Here is a 21,339-nt window from a genome sequence, read left to right as displayed (position 1 = left end):
GATTATTTATAGGGTAAGTGATCATACAATCCCCTTATCACCCCCCACCCCCTGGAGAGGGGTCAACCCTCTTTCGAAAAAAAATCAAGGTGTTCATCTTCAGCTCTCTTACTTTTCGTCCGGTGAAGCTGCAAAGGACAGCTACGCCCAACAGCGTACTGATATATATGAGTATATGTATCTTTCAAGAAGAAAGAAAGATGGTCGCGAGATCGATTCCTCGCACGGCATAAACATTTGTATGAGTGATTGTTTGTATTGGTCTACGTGTTTTCTATGTATAATATGTATGTATTTATGAAAAAAAGAATAGCTATGTATTTGTATCAGTTATCTAGTACCCATAACACAAGCTTTAGCTAGCTTAACTTGGGTCTAGATGACGCTGTGTAAATTGTCCTGAGATTATTATATCTTTTCCGACTTTTTTTACTACAATATTAACGAACTAAAAGAACCGTAACTTAATCGCTATCACAACATCTCATACATCATTCACAACCTCAAACATTTTAATGAGTCATAATCATCATCACCAACATTCCCATACCATCATCATCAACATTCTCATACCATCATCATCCAAACCACCAACATCTTCATTATTTTGTCTTTTGTTATTTATGTTGGTCTTACCTTCATTGTCGTTTTGTTTTGTTCTTCTACTTTTGTTTTTTTATTGTTTTGTTTGTCTTAGTTATTCCTTTATCTTCTCTTATATTAATAATATTATATTTATAAAAAAAATATATATTACAATAATTTTGATATCCAAATTGTACATCTAATGAAATCATAACTTCACAAATCCGTTCCAACTCTGCTGAAGCGACCGTAAACCACAGGCGCAAACGCTGAAGCATAGAGCACATCAAACAGAAATAATTAAAAAAAAAAGAAAATCTCTATCACAAACTATGACAACCCTGGTGTGTAGTGTGCACGTCACAGGGGCACGCCGCGCCGGCTGCACGACTCGCAGCCTCGTTGTACACCATTCACTACGGATGTATCGAACTGATTGCCTCCCTGAAGACCTCATACGTGATCCGAGATATATAGATACCGAGATATCTTCAATACAAATACAGTGAGATAATAGAGATATATATTAGATATACTTGCATATACATACATATATATAACATAGAATCTTATCACTGGATCAATTTGTCGGATTACAAGATTGTTTGTAAAAAATTCCGGACTATAAACAATCAAAGCACTCTATAATCCGACAAATACTTGTCCGACACTGCCCTGCAAAACGTTTGTCGGATTCCACTGTATATGTATATAATATAAAGAATCATCATTGGATCCATAATTTGTCGGATTACAAGGTACTCTTTTGTAAAAAAAAATTCTACTATAAGGGGTCTTAGGATATACGATATAAAAAAATGATTGTCGGACTACCGGGGGTCCACTGTATAATAAGCAACACTGGACAATTTGCAACTTGTTTGGTTGGTAGAAACAATCAAAGCACTTTACTTGTACTTTGGTATTTTAAAATGCTACACATATACACTACTTAAGAAACCGAAACTATCGGATATACGATATAAAAATTATTCGTAACCGTAACCGAATCCGAAATAAAAGTTTCGGATAATATCATTTTGTTACCTATTTGTATTTTTTTTTTACATTCCTTAACAAAATTAATGTTCGTAACCGAAATTATCCGAATTAATTTCATATCCGTATCCGGTATAATAATCATTCCTATATCCGAAGCCTATCCGTGTCCAAAATATATCCATAACATCCCTTCTTCCAATGTGCCAATCTGAAATTTGTAATTATCACCAGACTAACTAAAAACGGCTTTTTGTAATCATTGCCGACATTTTGACGACCTCGGTGGTCTAGCGGTCTAGCACACCGCTTTACGTCCGATGGTCGCGGGTTCGATTTCTCGCACGACACAAACATTTGTATTCATGAGCATGATTGTTTGTGGCGGTCTGGGTGTTTTCTATGTATAATATGTATGTATTTACAAAATATATATATATATATATATATATATCTATGTATTTGTATCAGTTGTCTAGTACCCATAACACAAGCATTAGCTAGCTTAACTCGGGTCTAGATGGCGCTGTGTGAATTGTCCTGAGATTATTATTATTATTGCATATAAAATAAAGACCTATGACGGGACATGCCATCTCTCGTTACTTTATTATTATTATTGTAATAAATATATTATTTATATATTATTTAAAATAAAGACCTAGAGCGCCATCTACACGTATACGTGTAGAGGTACACTGAGCAGTATATTGTGGCGATGCTTTTAAATAATATTTCAACATGCAACTCATGAAATATAAGAAAATGCACTCAGATGCCGACACAGTAGCCAGCATCGAGCATAGCTTATTGAAACATACTGCAACTTGTGGGCATTTTTATGGTCATACCCTTCAATACTAACATAATGTGCTTTTAAATTGCTTGATATCAAAATAAACAACGCGCACGTGACACAGATTCAGGGGTCTATAGACTACGGTAACCGTTTACCATCAGATGGGCCGTATGCTTGATCCACCTAAGTGGTATAAAGAAAAAAAACTAGAAAAATCTCATTGGGTCGACTTTTGACAGCCTTGATGGTCTAGTAGTTTAGTAGATCGCTTCGCGTCTGATGTTCGCGGGTTCTATTTTCACACGGCACAAACATTTGTATTCATGAGTATAATTGTTTGAATCAGTCTATATCTTGGATATGTATTATTATATTGTAAAGTGCACATTAGGTAAGGTTTCAGAGGAGCTTCCTCCCGCGTACACTTAGATTGTGGAATGAACTTCCTGCCGAGGTTTTCTCACGAGACTACAGCATGGGGTTTTTCAAGAAGGGTATATTAAGGTTTCTTAAGGGTCGGCAACGCGCACGTGACACCCCTGGTGCTTCAGGCGTCCATAGGCTACGGTAATCAGATGGGCCTTATGCTTGTTTGCCAACATAGTAGTATAATAAAAAAAGTGCTCTGGAATGGCAACGCATGAATGGTATCACGGGCGTCACAGGATAACATGAGGTACGTAGTATTAGTACGATAAATATTATAATATTAAAGTAAATTAAAAAAGTCTTATATCTGTGGAAAAATGTATTTAAATATAAAAAAAAAACATGAGGTACGTAGTGCTGTTCATGTATAGGCGACAGTTATCACCGACGGTTTGCCATTCCAACCACATCAAAAAATCATTGTTACGTTTACATTCAGCCGCTTCCCCTGCCACTCGCGCTGCCGGAAATATTACTGCGTCAGCGTCGACGGGAGTCGACGCGAGTGTCGTTTATACTCAGCCCTTATATTTTCCGGGCAACTCTTCCTTACCTTCCGCTTAAAACGCTAGGCGACAACTGAGAGAGAGGGCTGAATGTAAACACACGCTGCCACTCGCGCTGCCAGTCCTTTGACTCGCGCACGAAAAACCGACAATCGAGGGAGCGTCGGGCAGCGCCAATCTCATGAGAGGTGCTTCCACTCGTGTTTACACTCTCGCGCTGCTCACTTCCCTGCCCACTCGGGCTGAGTGTAAATTGGGCTTTAGTCATGAGAAAGTGAATTGTGAAGGAATGTTGAGACAAAGGAAAGCCTGGTGCAAATTTCTTATCATTTAATTATTAACACTATCACAATATGTACAAAATATATCTATCAATTATTTACGGCAATTGAAGCTACCGCCAACTCGGAGCTACCATTACCATGCTCCATCCTCATCCACATGTCCATCCGGTGGCGGCCCAAGAATGTCCAGGCTACCACCTCAATGATTTTCTATACTCTATACCAGGGCTTCCCAAACAGTGCGTCGCGACGCCCCAGGGCGTTGGCGTTGTCTCCGGGGCGTCGCGTGTCGAAACGACATTGCGACCGAGTCTTCACATTAACTTTTTTTTTTGTTAAATTTCTTTTTTGTGTTTATGTTTTGATTTCTTTTTGTATTTCTAACAAAAATTATAAATATTCATAATACATAGCCGCTTATGAACATCAACTTTTTACATTATAATTTTATTTTTTTCCCTACCGTCCCGTTCGGTATATAGATACAATTGAGAAGTACTGATAGTGTTTTCCTGTTAACCTATTACTGGACTAGTACTAAAATTGGTAAGTATTTTGCAGGATGGGTTGAGGGGCGTCGCAAAAAATAGCAAACTCCCAAGGGCGTCAGAATACGAATAAGTTTGGGAAGCCCTGCTCTACAGTACAGACCCGATTATCCGGCCCTCAGTTATACGGATTCGTGATTATCCGGATTTCCAATTGCAATCCATTGTTTTTAATTTAATCACATTTTATTTCATAATTCTTTTAAGACTATGGTAGTTGTGTATTTTTCTTACATATTACTGTACATTATATTACTGTCTTGTCTGTGTGTTCTTTAAACCAAATTAAAGTGTTTATATATATATATATATATTTGAGGTTAACTTATTTACTTGTATATATACAAGTAAATTTGTATCTATGTAGATACTTAAGTACAAAAATATGTCTTCTTTCCATATAATAATATATAAATCGTAACGGAATGAAATCGTTTTCTAAAAGGGTTTTTCGTTTATCTGTATTCCTTATGAAAACAATTAGTCCGGTTAATCGAGTTAACACTGTATATATTACATACGTATTTTAATACAAACTATTCAAACAAAGTGGATAATTTAATATTGTAAATTAATTACACAGTTTGTATTTGGTAATATTATCACGTGGTCAATGATAAACAACACAACAGAACTCATTGTATGCGTAAAATACATTTACATTGCAAAGTAGTTTTATATAATTCGTAAATTAAACAATCATATATAAAAATATTATTATTCTCAAGGAGATACTGATAACAAGGGGCTGTTACACTATTATGTCCATACTAGATTTTGCCCGCGGCTTCGATCGCGTTAATTTATCCCCTTAGGGGTGAAATTTATCAGAATCCTTTCTTAGGGGATGCCTACGTTATAGTAGATTTATGCATGCAAAGTCTCAGCCCGATCGGTTTAAAATTGACAAAGTTTCATACAAACTTTCATCCCCATTTTATCCGCTTGGGGGTAGAATTAATCAAAATCCTTTCTTAGCGGATGCCTACGTCATAACAACTACCTGCATGCCAAATTTCAGCCCGATCCGTCCAGTGGTTTGGGCTGTGCGTTAATAGTTCACAATGTCAGTCAGTCAGTCACCTTTGAGTTCTATATATTTAGATTAATTGATGCCTAAGACGAAGAACAATCTATAAAATAATCACTTAATATATCAAGTTTCACAAAATCGTAGCTAGCTAGTAGATAATGCCATATGACATTAAATTCGCTTTGTACAACATAGATAAAAAAATCGTATTTAGACATTCCTGAGTTATGTATACTATATCCTGTAGCGCTGCTTGCCTGGATTAGATTAAAAAGTGAATATGATCTATCTATGTATCAAATTTCATTTGATTTCGCTCCGTATTTTTTATTTCAGACAGTAACAAACATAGATCTCATCAATCATTTATGTAATATTGAGTTTCTTGCCAGTTCTTCTCAATTGGATCTATATACTGAATTGGACGGTAAAAATTATCTACGAGTTAGAATTTACTAGGATATAAATAAAATTAATTACATATTATATTAAATACAACACAATGCTCCTTTATATATAATAGTATAATAGCCCCCTCAAAAAGAGATCATCAAACAATAAAAAGAATGTGAACACTTCCAAATATTAACAATTGACCTTCTATATCTCTAAACAGTCCCAAATTTGTGATACTACAATAAATAAATTAAAAAAAATTAATACGCGTACGTCTCTTAGGTACGCCAAGCGCCATCTATGAATAACAATGAAGAAACACAGACACAATACAAGTCATAACATCCGGTCTGATTTGATATCATTAAAAAAAATTGCTAAGGAGTACATTTATATCATTAATTACAATTTTACGAATGGTCCATCCAATAAATGGTCACCATCGCGTGGTATGTCGTGGTATACAATCACTGGTGTAAACTAACAAGACGGTACCACCATTTATTATATATATTTACTAGCTAACATTTTTTACAATTTTTGTCTGTCTGACTGTTTGTTCCGGCTAATCTCTGACATGGCTGGACCGATTTTGACGGGACTTTTATTGGCAGGTAGCTGATGTAATAAGGATTAACTTAGGCTACTTTTAGTTTAGAAAAATAAAGTTAAATTCCACGTGGACGATTTCGCGGTTGCAGGTAAGATATAATATACACTCAGACCAATACAAACAATATATATGAATACAAATGTTTGTACCGTGCAAAGAAACGAACCTGTCACCATTAGAAGCGATAAACCAGTGTGCTAAACCACTAGCCGTTTGTACAAACTTCGGAACCGAATATGAGGATCAAAATCAACATCGTACCGTCCTGCCAGTTTAAAATAATGAAGTAAATACCGTCGGGGGGAAAATATTGAGTAATGTGGACTAATAACCCCATTCCTAGCAAATGTACCATGTCAGTAACCTCCTGGAAACAATCCTTATAAATCCATGATGAATTTACCACGATGGGCTTACTGACCAGACCTCATGTTCATCTTATCATCCTCCACTGGTGCCCCGCCAGAAAACCGTCAGCGCAGGCGACAGCCCTATGCCATTATAATCCATAAGAAAAAAAAATAGTACTAAAAAAAATATTAATACTGTCCCCGCAGTATATTTGTCTAGCTTCTGCTATTTTAGTGCTCTGTGGTCTAGCTTTTCTAATGATTCTAATGATTCAATCTAAACATTCAGATATCAAACTCGCACTACATATATTCACACAGTACATTACCCACTGATTCGTAGCACATTGTCTCCTATTTTCCTAACAGTCAGTTCATCACTATAATACAGTTTCTTTTACAATTACAGTTGTCTATGGTTAATTATTATGTTTGTTTATTATTGCTCGTTGTATATAGAGTTAAATAAAATTCTAGTGTCTGTTTGTAATATTGAAATAACCGTTTTTTAATCCATGCATATGAATATAAATACGGTACATACACCAAAATAACATTTTTTACAATTTTCGTCCGTCTGTCTGTCTGTTTGTTCCGGCTGAACTCTGAAATGGCTGGACCGATTTTGACGGAACATTTTTTGGCAGGTAGCTGATGCAATAAAGAGAAACTTAGGCTACTTTTATTTTAGAAAAAATAAAGTTAAATTCCACGCAGAGGAAGTCACGGGAACAGCTAGTCATAAATAAGGTCACACTCCTTGTCCTTGTCACAGCTGATTGTGACATTTGTAAGAGCCCCTCTCTAATTGTGACATCTCCTCTTTCACAATTGAACTTGTGATGGTGGAGGTCCTTGTGAAGAGGTGATGAAATTATAAAAGAATCAGCAGTTCGAAATTAGTATTATTATCATTTAAAATATGTCATCACTTCTGGCTTTTCGGGTGTAGTGGAAATATGGCGGCCTATGAACAGTGACTTGGACAAAAAATACATTATTCGGTCAACCAGCTAACGGAACGGACGTGCTTGTATGTGAATAAATATTAATATATTGTAAATTTTAAAATATGTATTACTGTAAACATGTACTAAGTTCATTTGAAAAGAATACGAGCCGAGTTTCTTGTCAATATATCTTAGCTCGAAAGCACTCCGAACTGCCGGTAGATTTGATATCATAAGTCTGTAAGACCTACATGTGTTAGAATTCACATTATTATTGTAGAAAATATCCGATATTTTAAAAATATATTAAAAGAAGGTAGTTTGTTTTTAGTACTAATGAAGTACCCAATGTAAAGATTATTACAAATATTGTAAATAGCGCCATCTAGTATATATAGACCAACCTACTACACTGACTTTGGTCTATAAATACGGAGGTCGGTAGTTGAATAATCCTCTTTCGTTGCGTGAGCCGCGGCATTCAGTCGATGAGCACAGAGCGTGCCGGTTGTGTTTTGGATACAAAAGTGAATTGTATTAGAAATGGGTTTATCTCGGTCTTAGTTGGGCCTGGGGGAAACCTGCAAGTAGTGAAGGTGAGTGTTAATGTGTCACAAGTCACGGGCGCTACTTGGGGTTTCCCTTGCGGTAGCCGGCTTCTAAGCCTCAGTCGTCCTTCATAAATAGTGCTTCTTACACATGAATGAAGATATTTTGATTTGATATCATGTTATTTATTAATCTCCCCCGATCTCCACCCCCTAAAGTGTGGCAAAAATCATGAATAAGGGGTCCTTCAAGTATTACGTAATTTAGTTTATTACAATTATTTACCCCACCATCCCCCTTGTCAGCAAACGTAAGCAAAGCTCTTACCCCCTCCCTCCATACTTATGTAAACATTTTTCAATTAATGTATTGTTTTTTAGCAAAGACAATGTGAGGGTTGCCATTCGTGTGAAATAGTAAATAACTACCGATACGTAATCATCATCTAGACTCCCCCATGGGGGGTGGTCATCCAAAATAAGCAAAGCAAAGATCCGCCGCCCCCTATAGTGTTTACGTAATACTTGAAAGGCCCCTAACCAATATATTGTGGTATTTCAAAATATTTCACTGCTACTATTCCACTATACAATTGAGTATAGTAATACTGTCATATTTGTATCTATTAATATACATACATTCATAATGGAGTCAATAAATATTGCAAACAACAAGTCTCTCGGGTCAACTGATGTGAACATAAGTATTATGTACTAGATAATAAGAACTATATTTGAATACTGACCATCGTTGACCCCAGCATCATAATTTTTTATAGCATAGGGGAAAACGAGCTTGCGGCTCACCTAATAGTAACTGATTACGGCCGCCCATGAGCTCCAACACCAGGGGAATTGCAAGTACGTTGCCGGCCTATTAAGAAGGAATAAGCTCTTTTCTTGAAGGTTACAATATCATATCAGTTCATGAAACAATCGACGTAACAAAATATAATTAAATGGCTTAGAATATTACAGGTTTATGTGATGTATCAATACATACAAAAATACTATGTCAACGATCAAAGTTATATTTACACGGGACATTCTATTCACTATCAGTCACGCACGTCAAACAGTGTTAAAACTTATTTACTATATAAACAATATACGCTAATTTAGAGTCTGGTTTTGGCTCTAGTAACACTTTTTTTTAATGTCAGGCCTTACATTACAGTTTCCGCGGTACATATACCGTCTTGAACACAATAACAGTTGCTGAACAATCACTTTATCACTAGCAGTCTGTTTGTAACATCATCCCGGAAGACATCTGCTGAACAAAGGCCCCCTCCAAAGACCTCCACGATCGGTCCTGCGCTGCTCGCATCCTACGCCTTCCAGCGACCTTGACCAGATCGTCGGTCCACCTTGATGGAGGCCTTCCCACGCGTCTTCCGGTCTGCGATTGCCACTCCAGGACTTTACTGTCCCAACAGCCATCTGTCCTACGGGCTACGTGTCTATTATGTTTGGGAGATAATTTACACTCTTCATAAATATCTGCTAGGACTAACAAAGTCAAGAGGTACTGCGTACAATTAATGTGAAGCCGCAAAAACCTAGTTTAGAATAAATAAATATACTCAATCACTCACGCTTTGCAGACTACTGTTCTGTAGCTATGCTCATTTTTACAAGCAGTTTCCAGCATTATCAATGAAACTCGAATGTTTTATAACGCATGTTAAACAGTTAGAAAAAAATATTGAAATTCATAGAAACTTCTGGATCAACCAGTTTGTATGAAAATTTCTTCCCAATTGAAAACTTCTAAAATTGTTGAGGTAGTTGTATCGTGAACATTATAGAGTATAAGATCTAATTTTATTAAACAAAATTCATGTATGCCAGGGTCCTACTCCTCAACCTACTCTTGGAAATAGATGATATTCACTGAGTTTCTTAAGACAACTATGTTAACCATTTTATAAGCTTTCAGTCTGAGAATGACCAAATTAGGATCTAGCACTACATTTGTATTGCAATAAAATTGAAAATCATTTTGAATTTCATCATCTCATGACGCTGTGCTTATAATTACTACATAAAATCTTGCTACCGTGTCTGTATGACTGTTTGCTCACTCCACGTAATATTATACTGAAATTGAAAATCATTTTAATTTCATCATTTCATGACGCACATTATTATTATATCTCGTTACAATGTTTGTATGACTGCTCGCTCACTCCACGTAATTTTTTTTAACTCACACCGGGCTGCACTGGTCGTACATGCGTTGCGATACGAGAACTCCGTGGGTGCGGCGGCGTCGGTCCGGGTAGTAGTGTCTGGCGGGCGTCACTCGCAGTAGGTGCCGCAGAGCACGTAGAAGCAGTCGTCGGGGCGCATGGTGAGGCGGCTGAGGTAGGCGGTGAAGGCGGCGGCGCCCGGGTCGCAGTAGACGAGCGACAGCGCGTTGTTGACGGGCGGCAGCGTCACCAGCGCCGCGTCGCCGGGCTGCTCGGCCGCCACGAACGTCGTGCTGCCGCCGCTCAGAGCCCGCTCCGGGACGCCCACGTACACCACCACCTCCAGCCGGGCGCGCTGGTAGTGCTCGCGAGGTGGCAGCAGCTGGTCACATGCATGAATAGAATAGAATAGAATAGAAAATCATTTATTCAAATAAACTTACATTGAAGCACTTTTGAATAGTCATAACATTTTTTTTTTAATCTAAAGCAAGAAACTTGTGTGTTGCTCTTTTAAATAATTTATTCTTACTTACAATTTAAGTTTAAGTGTGTGAATACAAACCACCGATTAGCACTAATTCAATGAAATAATAAAATAAAAAAATGCAATACAATGCATGCACCTTACACTGCGACGACTGACTAGTCAAGTTTATACAGCTATTTGTTTTTTATGTTATTGGAATTAGAAGTATATTGACGATCGATTTGGTGGTAGTGGTAATTGTCATATATATGATCAATATAATGAATCTTATTATATCACGGGACAGTCGAGATATCACTCATGTGTCGCTTTGTAATTTATCTTATTCTTCAACTATAATAGTTTATTAACCGAGTCACTTGATGGCTGAATTAGGTGAGAGTGAGGTATGTGATGTAAATGATGATAGGAAGATGATAGTAAGATATACATGGACTGTAGTATATGATGATATGAGGGTAAAATTGAGGTATGCATACATTTTAGTAAAGTAAGATAAGAATTAAGTGTGCGCAGTAAACTATGATGGGAAGATGACACTAAAATATGCACACACTCTACAGAACGATAGCGAGATAGATGTAGTTGTGATAGATACAGATATGCATACATTTCATAAACTATGTGAGATGAATGAGGACGATTACGAATTTTTAATGTGCGATAGATGTAGTTGTAACAGACGCACTCTCTAGATCAGGTTCCCAAACATTTTTTTGTGTCGTAGACCCCTTGCGATATTTTTCGGTTTCGGGTAGACCCCATTCTTACCGGCCATTGATTTTTTTTTAATTTCTAACTGTAGTAAAGTTTAGTGTCAAGAACATAAAGTAAAAACAACACGATGACCACTGTCATAGACTCCTTGCAGTTTTTCTTAGACCTTTTGGTCGTAGACCCCTTTGGGAATCACTACTCTAGATACTGTGAGAGGTACGGAGAAGGGTATAGATGTATGTATATAATAGTGATAATTACGGCGTAGTCCCCGGCGCGCCACCGCTGCAGCTCGAGCCGCGCGAGCCTCGTCAGCTGCAGGTCGGTGCAGTCGGCCAGCAGCCGCGCGAAGGTGGTGCTGGCCAGCAGCGAGCGCACCTGCCGCAGCACGTGGTGTGCCGGCAGCGCCGCCGCCCACTCCGCACACAGCGCCGCGTGCCGCCGCGCCTGCAGCGGGCCTGCAGGGATCCACCGCACGCCTGCGGCACCCACATACCTTATCACCTGCCTGTGGTTACCGACGTGGGCCCGCAGGGGAAAAACTTTCACGCAAAAACTATCCAACCAATTTTGATGAAATTTTACAGTAATATAGCTAACTTAGGATTTCATTGTATTTTTTGCACTCAACTTCACGTTACAAGTGTTGTTATTCGCCGGTTCGCATCAACCAATGCTTTTTCAGCTTCAACCGGCCTTCCCGAGGGTGGTGCATCTTCAACATAAAAATTGCCAGATCGAAATTTGACTTGAATAACATTTTTGCCTTTTCTGTAGTAAAACAGTAAGATATGTCGAAAATGCTGCTTATTCCTCTCCATATTTAAAAGGGTATCAACCAAAAACTACTGCATAGAATTAATTGAAATTTTTCGCGCACAAGCCTTGCTATATGAACTCTCAAAGCATATAAAAATTGTACGGCTTAACTGTGAAGTTGCGTACAAAAAATACAATTTATACAACTAAGTTAGGAAAAAACGAAATTACTTTCCGAACAACCTAATACATCAGAATAACACAAACTATTATTTTAAAAAAATATATATAATTTGGGCATCATAAAATGATAAATGTCGAGTAAGTGTCATGGAGACGAAGTTGCGCACGGGTCAACTAGTATTTCATAATTATAAAATATATAAAATTCTTATGACATATTATGAACGCCTCGTAACGACGTCGTGTGCGTGTTCGTGTACGTACTGGGCTCGCGCAGCTCCTGTAGCAGCTCCTGATACTTTTCTGGCAGGAAGAAGTCCCGGAGGCTGACCTCGCTCTCCCTCTCCATCTGCGTCTGGATCTGCGCGCGGTTGCGCGGCGTCATGTATGTACTCTCTATCCACTGGTTCAGCAACACCTGCACCACACGCGGAAGGAGGGATGTTAGTAATATACAATAGCATGTTGTGAAAATTGCTCCGGTTATAGAAAAGTTGCGAGGTAACAGATCGAGTTGGTATGGGCATGTTATGCGGAGGAACGAGTATCATGTCTTATGGAAAGTGTATAATATGAAGGTGGATGGATGTAAAGGGAGGGGACGCCCTAAGAAAAGATGGATGGATTGTGTGAAAGATGATATGAATAAAAGAAGAGTATGTTCAGATATGACGACCGATAGAGAGCAGTGAAAGAGAATGACATACTGCGCCGACCACAAATAATGGGATAAAGGTAAGGCACTGATGATGATGTTGACATCGTATGGTTCTCCCTGGAAACCAGTGTGATAGAGTCCTTGCGAAATTGTTGCGATGGGCGATTCTAACTTTTACCTTATCCGATCATCTACTGCCAGTATTTGATTATCAATTTTTTTTTCTGACTACTCAAATGCTGTTTGCCGTAGCTGGCCTTTACAGCTTCACCGGACGTTAGGGGCGAGTGCAGATGGCACTCCAAACCCGCGGAAGGACTTATGGAGCGGCTGAAGGCCAACTCCTGCCTGACGGATACGACTTTAGTCTGAGGGCACCACTAGGGGTTCGAACCTCGGCTCAGGCCGTCGTAATTTCGATCCCCGTTTGAATTGGACGGGGGATCGATCGGAGGGGCGCCCGGGGGCGGCGGTGTGGAGTGCCCGGGCGCCCGGTTGAATGCGCGATATTGTGTGTTTGATTTTCAATTTCTTATAATAGTTATATTTATACATTTATGTTTAATACACTTTATTTATATTAACTGGGTCTTAACAGGTGTTGCGGGTTTTTGATACGATGTTATTGGTCGAGACGATGTATATTACTGATGGTAATAAACTGACAATATGTACATAGAAATAATGATCTTATATACTAAATGACAATAGGAAAATGTAAGGTGGGGTGACACAGTTTAGACACGGCAGTGCTTAGTACACAATATTGAATTTGTCTTACTAGACATTATTAAATGCAATTATTATTTACCTAGTAACTGTGTCCCATATAATTTTATAACAAATTAATTCAAACAAAGATCGATTGCACCAGTTAATAAGTGTACGGATGCTGTGAGTGCTGTGTCTCGCAATCTTTCATTGGACAATCTAGTGACGGTAGTTGAGAAAACCGTTGGCACCTAACTACATTAACATCACTGTTACTCCAGTCAGCTCGTGACCACGGATAGTGCAACATAGTCGAAACGTTGTGAGATCAGAATATCACTACACAGTATGGGAATTTTTTTATTGGACGAATTTGAACCTGCCCATCTATTCATAAGACTCGTATTGTCTACTAGCTGTTCCCGCGACTTCGTCCGCGTGGAATTTTATTTTATTTTTCTAAAATCAACGTAGCCTATGTTACTCCTTATTACATCAGTTACCTATTAAAAAAAGTCTCGTCAAAATCGGTCAAGTCAAAATTTCAGACATTAGCCGGAACAAACAGACCGACAGACAGACAGACAAAAAATTGTAAAAAGTGTTATTTTGGTATAAGTACCGTATCTATATTCATATGCATGTAGTAAAAAACTATTATTCTATTCAATATTATAAACAGAGAGAGACACTCCAATTTTATTTATATATAGAGATGATCCTCTATGGTAATGTTGCGTATTCTGTTGTGTATTATTACGAAGTGTATAAGACTTACAACTTCATTATTAAGTCGCTCGGGCTCCGGTAGCGGCAGCACGGGCTCGGGCTCCGCGGCAGGCCCGGCGGCCGGGGGCGGCGGCGGCGGCCCGTGGAACCACCCGTTGATGGTCAGCCGCGGCAGCTCCAGCGACACCACCTCGCTCACCTGACCACACACCACATCGTTCATTCAGGAGATCGTTAACAACTTGTCTGGTTTTAGCATTAGACAGTGTTGTATGATGTTTAGTTTGATTCCGATGGAAACATTTATGTATATTACTAGCTACTCGCCCCGGCTTCGCCCGGGTGTACATGTATTATATATATATATAAACTTTCCTCTTGAATCACTCTATCTATTAAAATAACTGATTTAACATCCGTTGCGTAGTTTTAAAGATTTAAGCATACATAGAGACGGAGAGACAGCGACAGCGACTTTATTTTATACTATGTAATGATTTTAGCAAACAAATCACTTCAAGAATAATTGAACACTACGTAAGCTAAATTTTATAAATAAATCCATCATACTAAGCGTATTTTGCTTGTAACAGTGTATTAAATAAAAATAGTAATTAAAATTTATATCTAAAAAACTTAATAATTGTAACAAATTTAATTGTAATTATACAAAATTGTATATATGATGTTAAAGTAATTTACTTGTTGTTTCTGTCTCCATACCCTCACCATCTACAGGACAGGCCAAACCGTCAAAGATAGGCTAACTGCGAGCCCCTGACTTATGCCCACGACACCTCGATTTACTGTATAGTTTCTGAAGATATTTCCACATGTTAAGAAAAGGAACGACCCACCTGATGGAACGAGTCGGTGCCCACTCTGAACAGGGCGAGCATGTTGTTGCGCGGGTAGACGCGGCGGGCGGCCCGCTGCGGGTGAACCGCTCACCTGATGGAACGAGTCGGTGCCCACTCTGAACAGGGCGAGCATGTTGTTGCGCGGGTAGACGCGGCGGGCGGCCCGCTGCGGGTGAACCGCTCACCTGATGGAACGAGTCGGTGCCCACTCTGAACAGGGCGAGCATGTTGTTGCGCGGGTAGACGCGGCGGGCGGCCCGCTGCGGGTGAACCGCTCACCAGATGGAACGAGTCGGTGCCCACTCTGAACATAAAAAGCATGTTGTTGCGCGGGTAGACGCGGCGGGCGGCCCGCTGCGGGTGAACCGCTCACCTGATGGAACGAGTCGGTGCCCACTCTGAACAGGGCGAGCATGTTGTTGCGCGGGTAGACGCGGCGGGCGGCCCGCTGCGGGTGAACCGCTCACCTGATGGAACGAGTCGGTGCCCACTCTGAACAGGGCGAGCATGTTGTTGCGCGGGTAGACGCGGCGGGCGGCCCGCTGCGGGTGAACCGCTCACCTGATGGAACGAGTCGGTGCCCACTCTGAACAGGGCGAGCATGTTGTTGCGCGGGTAGACGCGGCGGGCGGCCCGCTGCGGGTGAACCGCTCACCTGATGGAACGAGTCGGTGCCCACTCTGAACAGGGCGAGCATGTTGTTGCGCGGGTAGACGCGGCGGGCGGCCCGCTGCGGGTGAACCGCTCACCTGATGGAACGAGTCGGTGCCCACTCTGAACAGGGCGAGCATGTTGTTGCGCGGGTAGACGCGGCGGGCGGCCCGCTGCGGGTGAACCGCTCACCTGATGGAACGAGTCGGTGCCCACTCTGAACAGGGCGAGCATGTTGTTGCGCGGGTAGACGCGGCGGGCGGCCCGCTGCGGGTGAACCGCTCACCTGATGGAACGAGTCGGTGCCCACTCTGAACAGGGCGAGCATGTTGTTGCGCGGGTAGACGCGGCGGGCGGCCCGCTGCGGGTGGCCCGCCTCGTCCGTGGCCAGTAGTTCCAGCGCGCCGCCCATCTGCGGCCGCCACCCGCCTCCGGGGCTCCACTCCTGGTGACACACCCTCCCATATACCAACAAGTGCACTAGCCGTCTAACAACAGCAAGATATTGCGAAGGTCCCAGGTTTGATCCTCGCACAGTACTAACATACGAGTTATCACTATGCTCTGGTTGCGTTATTCATATCTGTGTGTATGTGATTTTAGCATATACATTTTGTACATTGTCTAGTATAGACTAGCTACTTTGTACATTTCACCCACTAAGTTTTTTCATTTCATTTCGTTTCATATACATATTATAATTAATTATTACATATCATATAAGCTTTTGTAAGCTGTTTTTCAGTTTAAAAATGAGATACGCCATGATGCTGTTCATGTGTACATGTATAGATGTTACCTCTTTTAAAAAGTAACTAAGTATTATATAGAAGTGTGTTGACCTCATAGCTAGCATGTACATAATATAAGCAGCTGAGTGGAGGCCCTTTTAGTTCACAGCGCGATATTAGCTTTTGAGTTTTCTGTATTTTTAATTTGTATTGTGACTTTGAATAAATGATTACTATTAATATCTATTCAGCTAACTAATCTGACTTCATACTCATTTTATCATCCTCTACTGTACCCCGCCAGAGTATACCATTACCAGTACATCATTTCATTATGACAAAACTTACCTCGTGTACATGTTCACCGGATCCATTCTCGAGCGGTTGGTGTTGTTGGTCGTCGGCTGCGGGTGTGGGCGGTGGCGGCGGATCTGCGGGCGGTGCGGGGGGTGCGGGGGGTGCGGGGGGTGCTGGGGGTGCGGGGGGTGCGGGGGGCCTCCAGGGCGCCAGGTACAGCACGAAGGCCACGCGGCGGTCGGCCAGCAGGTCGTCGTGCACCAGCAGCCGGTCCCCGGGCCCGTACAGCGAGCACGACGACGACATGCACCGCAGCTCCAGGCCCGTCACCTGCGACACCTGTCGACGATGAACACCATGTGCTCTATGACCATAAACTCTAATTTACATCGAGACAAACCGATGACGTGTACCAATCTTGGACTTCTCTACTTTTTCTCAGTGAAGTAAAAATATTTTTACTAATTTTAATTCCAAAGTCAAATTCAGTTAGTGGTTTCGAAAATATAGTGCTGGAAATGAAGCATCAACAGATAATAACACAGGTGTTTTTTTTAATTCAGAATATTAAGACTAGTAAGTCTTCAAAATTCTAGGAAACTAGTAACTCTAAATACTTAAAATTTTGTGGAACCTGCAACTTTCTATATGAATTTCTACTCTATTCGAAAAAAAAAAAATTTTTTTTATTTGTAGATGGATTGAAATAATAAAAATAAAACCACACCCCAATCAATTAAGCATTTCTGAGATTAGCAGCCACAAACACACTTACAAACAAATAATCATTCTAAGAAATCTATCAGGTTCTATTACATTGATAGTCCTTTAAAACAATCTATTATTTAGTATTTCTCATACATATAGAGAATGTTTAGTTACATTTTTATATCTAAATATTATATTTTAAATATAAATAGAATAATAATTTCAGAAGCGTTTACAACAGCCCAAATGGGGCTAAATGCAGAAACAGAGTCCTACATACAATAAAAAAAATTCATGAAACAATGTTAAAGTACATTTTTATATAAATATTACATTAAATAGATTTTTTTTACTTTAATTTTAAATACAATTTTCCACAGACATATTCGTCCGTGCCTTTTTTAATTTACTTTAATATTATTATATTTATTTAATTTCCACTTTTGTACAACTCCAGCCGAGATGTTACAATTTGCCTAACAGTGGCACTGAGGCAGACCTTATCCATCTGGCCCAGAACTACCGCTGGCCGGCCGGGTGACTTGACAACATGCAGTGTCACCTATCTTTATTAGGAGCCAGTTACATTTACATTAAATAGATTAAAAATTAAAGAAGTAACATAATAACAATTTCGGGAGTGTTTTTACAACAACCCAAATGAGAGGCGAAATGTAGAAACAGTGTCCTACATACAATAAAAGAATTCATTAATCTATACATATAAATAAAATTGGAGTGTCTGTTTGTAATATTGAAATAACCGTTATTTACTACATGCATATGAATATAAATACGGCACACACCGAAATAACATTTTTTACAATTTTTGTCTATTTGTCTGTCTGTTTGTTCTGGCTAATTTCTGAAAAGGCTGGTACGATTTTGACGGGACTTCTTTTAGCAGGTAGCTGATATAATAAGGAGTAAGTAACTTAGGCTACTATTATTTTAGAAAAAAAATTTTGTTTTAGAAAAATAAAGTTAAATTCCTCGCGGACGAAATCGCGGTTAGCCAGTTTATAAATAGGTAGTGTAGGTTGGACTCCATTTTCCGCAATTGGCCTCTCATTCGGGCCGTTGTGCGTGTAGGTAGTTTATAAATAAAAATAGATTTTAACAATACTTACCCAACTCATAACTTCAGTCTTTAACAGTTCATGTATACCTCTGATACTCCTTTGCCACGTGAGACTTGATAAGTCAGCAGTCTGATAGAACTCATACAGGTCCATCTTCTTGCGAGACCAATCCAGTGTGTTCATGTCGTCAACAATGTTGTTGATGATGTCGGGGTTGGCCAGCAAGTCCCGCACCAGGCACAGTCTGAATGGATCACACGTTAGTGTAATCTCGTCCGTTTTAAAGTCCTTCTTTTCGTTCCAATGGCTTGTTAATTTGTCTATTAATTCCTGTGACTGAAAACATAAATACAATATATTAAAAAAATATTATACTTACATACAAGATGGTAGGAAAAAAAAATTATAATGTAAAAACTTGATGTTCATAAGCGGCTAAAATGTCCTACATGAATAAATTATTTTTTAATTTTGAAAATTTTGAATAGTTGTGGACAACCATTGTATTGCCATATAAATTAATATCTCTATTAAAAATTAGAGATTGTTGGTAGAAGGGTGAAAATTTACCTTTGCAGGTATTTTTTTGTAACAAATCATAAAAAAGTTATAAAGAAAATTTGTAGTAATGTAACAAATAGATTCAACCTATTTTCAGACCTACCCAGTATACACATAAAATTTCATCAAAATTGGGTTCAAGTATTATGTAAGCAGATTTATTACAATTATTTATTTACTGAGAATGTGAAACCATACCTTTATATTAGGATTAAGCTTTGGATCCTCCATCCTGTCTGCTCGAGGATTAAGTTGTACCCGAGTAGCAGGTTTGTTTGATACCTCATCCTTCAACAGTATAGAGTCATCCTCCCACGGTGACTCCGAGTCTGAACTGTAGTCCGAAGATGAAGAGGATGATGAGTAATCCTCTGCAAAACAAACATTTGACACCTTAATATGTTACTTTAAATCACTTAAATATCTTACATAATAATAGTCTTATTTTAATACTAGCTGACCCAAGCAACTTTGTCTGCCTCACACTTACACAGCATTTATCATTATATTTTGCTCAATATACATAATATGTTTTTAAATTATACACTAGTAGCTAGTGCTACTCACCCTGGCTTCGCATGTACATGTATTATATATATAACAACCTTCCTCCTGAATCACTCTCTCTATTAAAAATCATTGCTTAGTTTTAAAGATTTAAGCACACATAGGGACCGACAGATGGCAACTTTGTTTTATACTATGTAATGATGTGTTATTCTGATGTATAAGCTATATTACTATAAATATGGTAATGTGTGTAGCCAAAGGTGTGTTTGTAAATATGAAGAGTGGTATAAAAGAAATAGAGGCAGTAATTTTAATATTAAGTGGTATTATACATATAACTTTACATCCTAATACAGTACTTATAGGATTCTATTTGGAATGTTTCTTCTCTTATATTGGTGCACTGTGCTAACTCACTTTAGCTGTCTCCCACACGTAATAGGTCTAGTGACGCATTATATACTTAATACTGACATAACAAAATAACGAATAGACTATTTGATTTGTAGAGTAAGAGTTATTTTAGCAGAATATAATAAAAAAATATATTAATATAGTATCCTAAAAAATATATTTATATTTTTATTATAATTGTTTTTGTTTTTGTTCTGTAATTGGTGCAATAAAGAGTATAAATAAAATAAAATATCCTAACTCATAATTCAGTTTATTAGCAAGGAATTCCCATTAGTCGTAGCTTATAACCCACAAAAACAAAGTTCCCGCGTTCAACAATAACAAGCACAGATGTATGCTGGAAGCGTCTACTTACTGCCGCGTATCCTCTTCACTTCGTCGGCTGAAGCCTGGTACGAATTTACAGCACACACATCAGAATCATCGCTCTCCGTGTCGGAGATTTCTATCACTGCTCCCGACAATCTTCGCTTGGCGGGCGGTCGCAAGCTCTCCGTCGGCACGCCTTCCCCGCCGTTGCTGTTCTCCATAATACTATCAGCCTCAGTGCTAGACGACGGCTCTTCGTTTTGTTTACTCGGGGAATTCATTGTTATGCGACAAAGCTACATAATATAGCAAAAGTAATAAAAATAATATCTACTCTTCAAAAGATACCAATACAACGCCTAACCTCAAAACATCTCAAATCAAAAGCACAGATCACACAAACTTAGGAAAGGTAGACAATGATAGACAGATTGATAGCTATCATTTGTTTCGTTGACGTTCAAAATTGAGAATAAAATTCTAATAGTAAAAACTTGTTGCATATCTCCATGAAATTTAAAACTCAGTAATAGCCGTTAAAATAAAAAATCTTTGAAAATCATAAATTATGTACCTAATAATAAATTAAATATTTGCCAGAAAGCATCGAGTGATGCTCTAACAAAAATAAAAGGTATGAAAAATACAGGAAATTTTGTAGTATAAATGAAGTAAAAGGAATCCGTGTGATCAGTAAAATTTTAGACTGTTTAATTCGTACTTACGTACAT

The 21,339-nt window shown here is 38.9% G+C and overlaps 1 protein-coding gene across 1 annotated transcript; it reads right to left on the bottom strand.

Moving 5' to 3' along the window:
- Positions 1-10,154: 10,154 nt before the first annotated feature.
- LOC131855150 (prolyl 3-hydroxylase sudestada1) lies at positions 10,155-20,995 on the bottom strand. Its single transcript, XM_059206395.1, has 10 exons — positions 20,655-20,995; positions 19,571-19,743; positions 18,860-19,147; positions 17,215-17,360; positions 17,073-17,115; positions 16,280-16,438; positions 14,532-14,681; positions 12,649-12,802; positions 11,704-11,921; positions 10,155-10,617 (listed from the first exon to the last, which is right to left on the bottom strand). The coding sequence occupies exons 1-10, from the start codon at positions 20,887-20,889 to the stop codon at positions 10,345-10,347; spliced, it is 1,839 nt and encodes a 612-aa protein (XP_059062378.1). The 5' UTR covers positions 20,890-20,995; the 3' UTR covers positions 10,155-10,344.
- Positions 20,996-21,339: the final 344 nt, after the last annotated feature.

The sequence above is a fragment of the Achroia grisella genome, unplaced genomic scaffold, assembly GCF_030625045.1.
Source record: "Achroia grisella isolate CSIRO2021 unplaced genomic scaffold, CSIRO_AGI_Agris_v1 utg1314, whole genome shotgun sequence".
NCBI classification, from domain to species: Eukaryota; Metazoa; Arthropoda; class Insecta; order Lepidoptera; family Pyralidae; genus Achroia; species Achroia grisella.
Note: the sequence above shows the minus strand (reverse complement) of the source record. Positions and strands in the feature narration are given on the sequence as shown.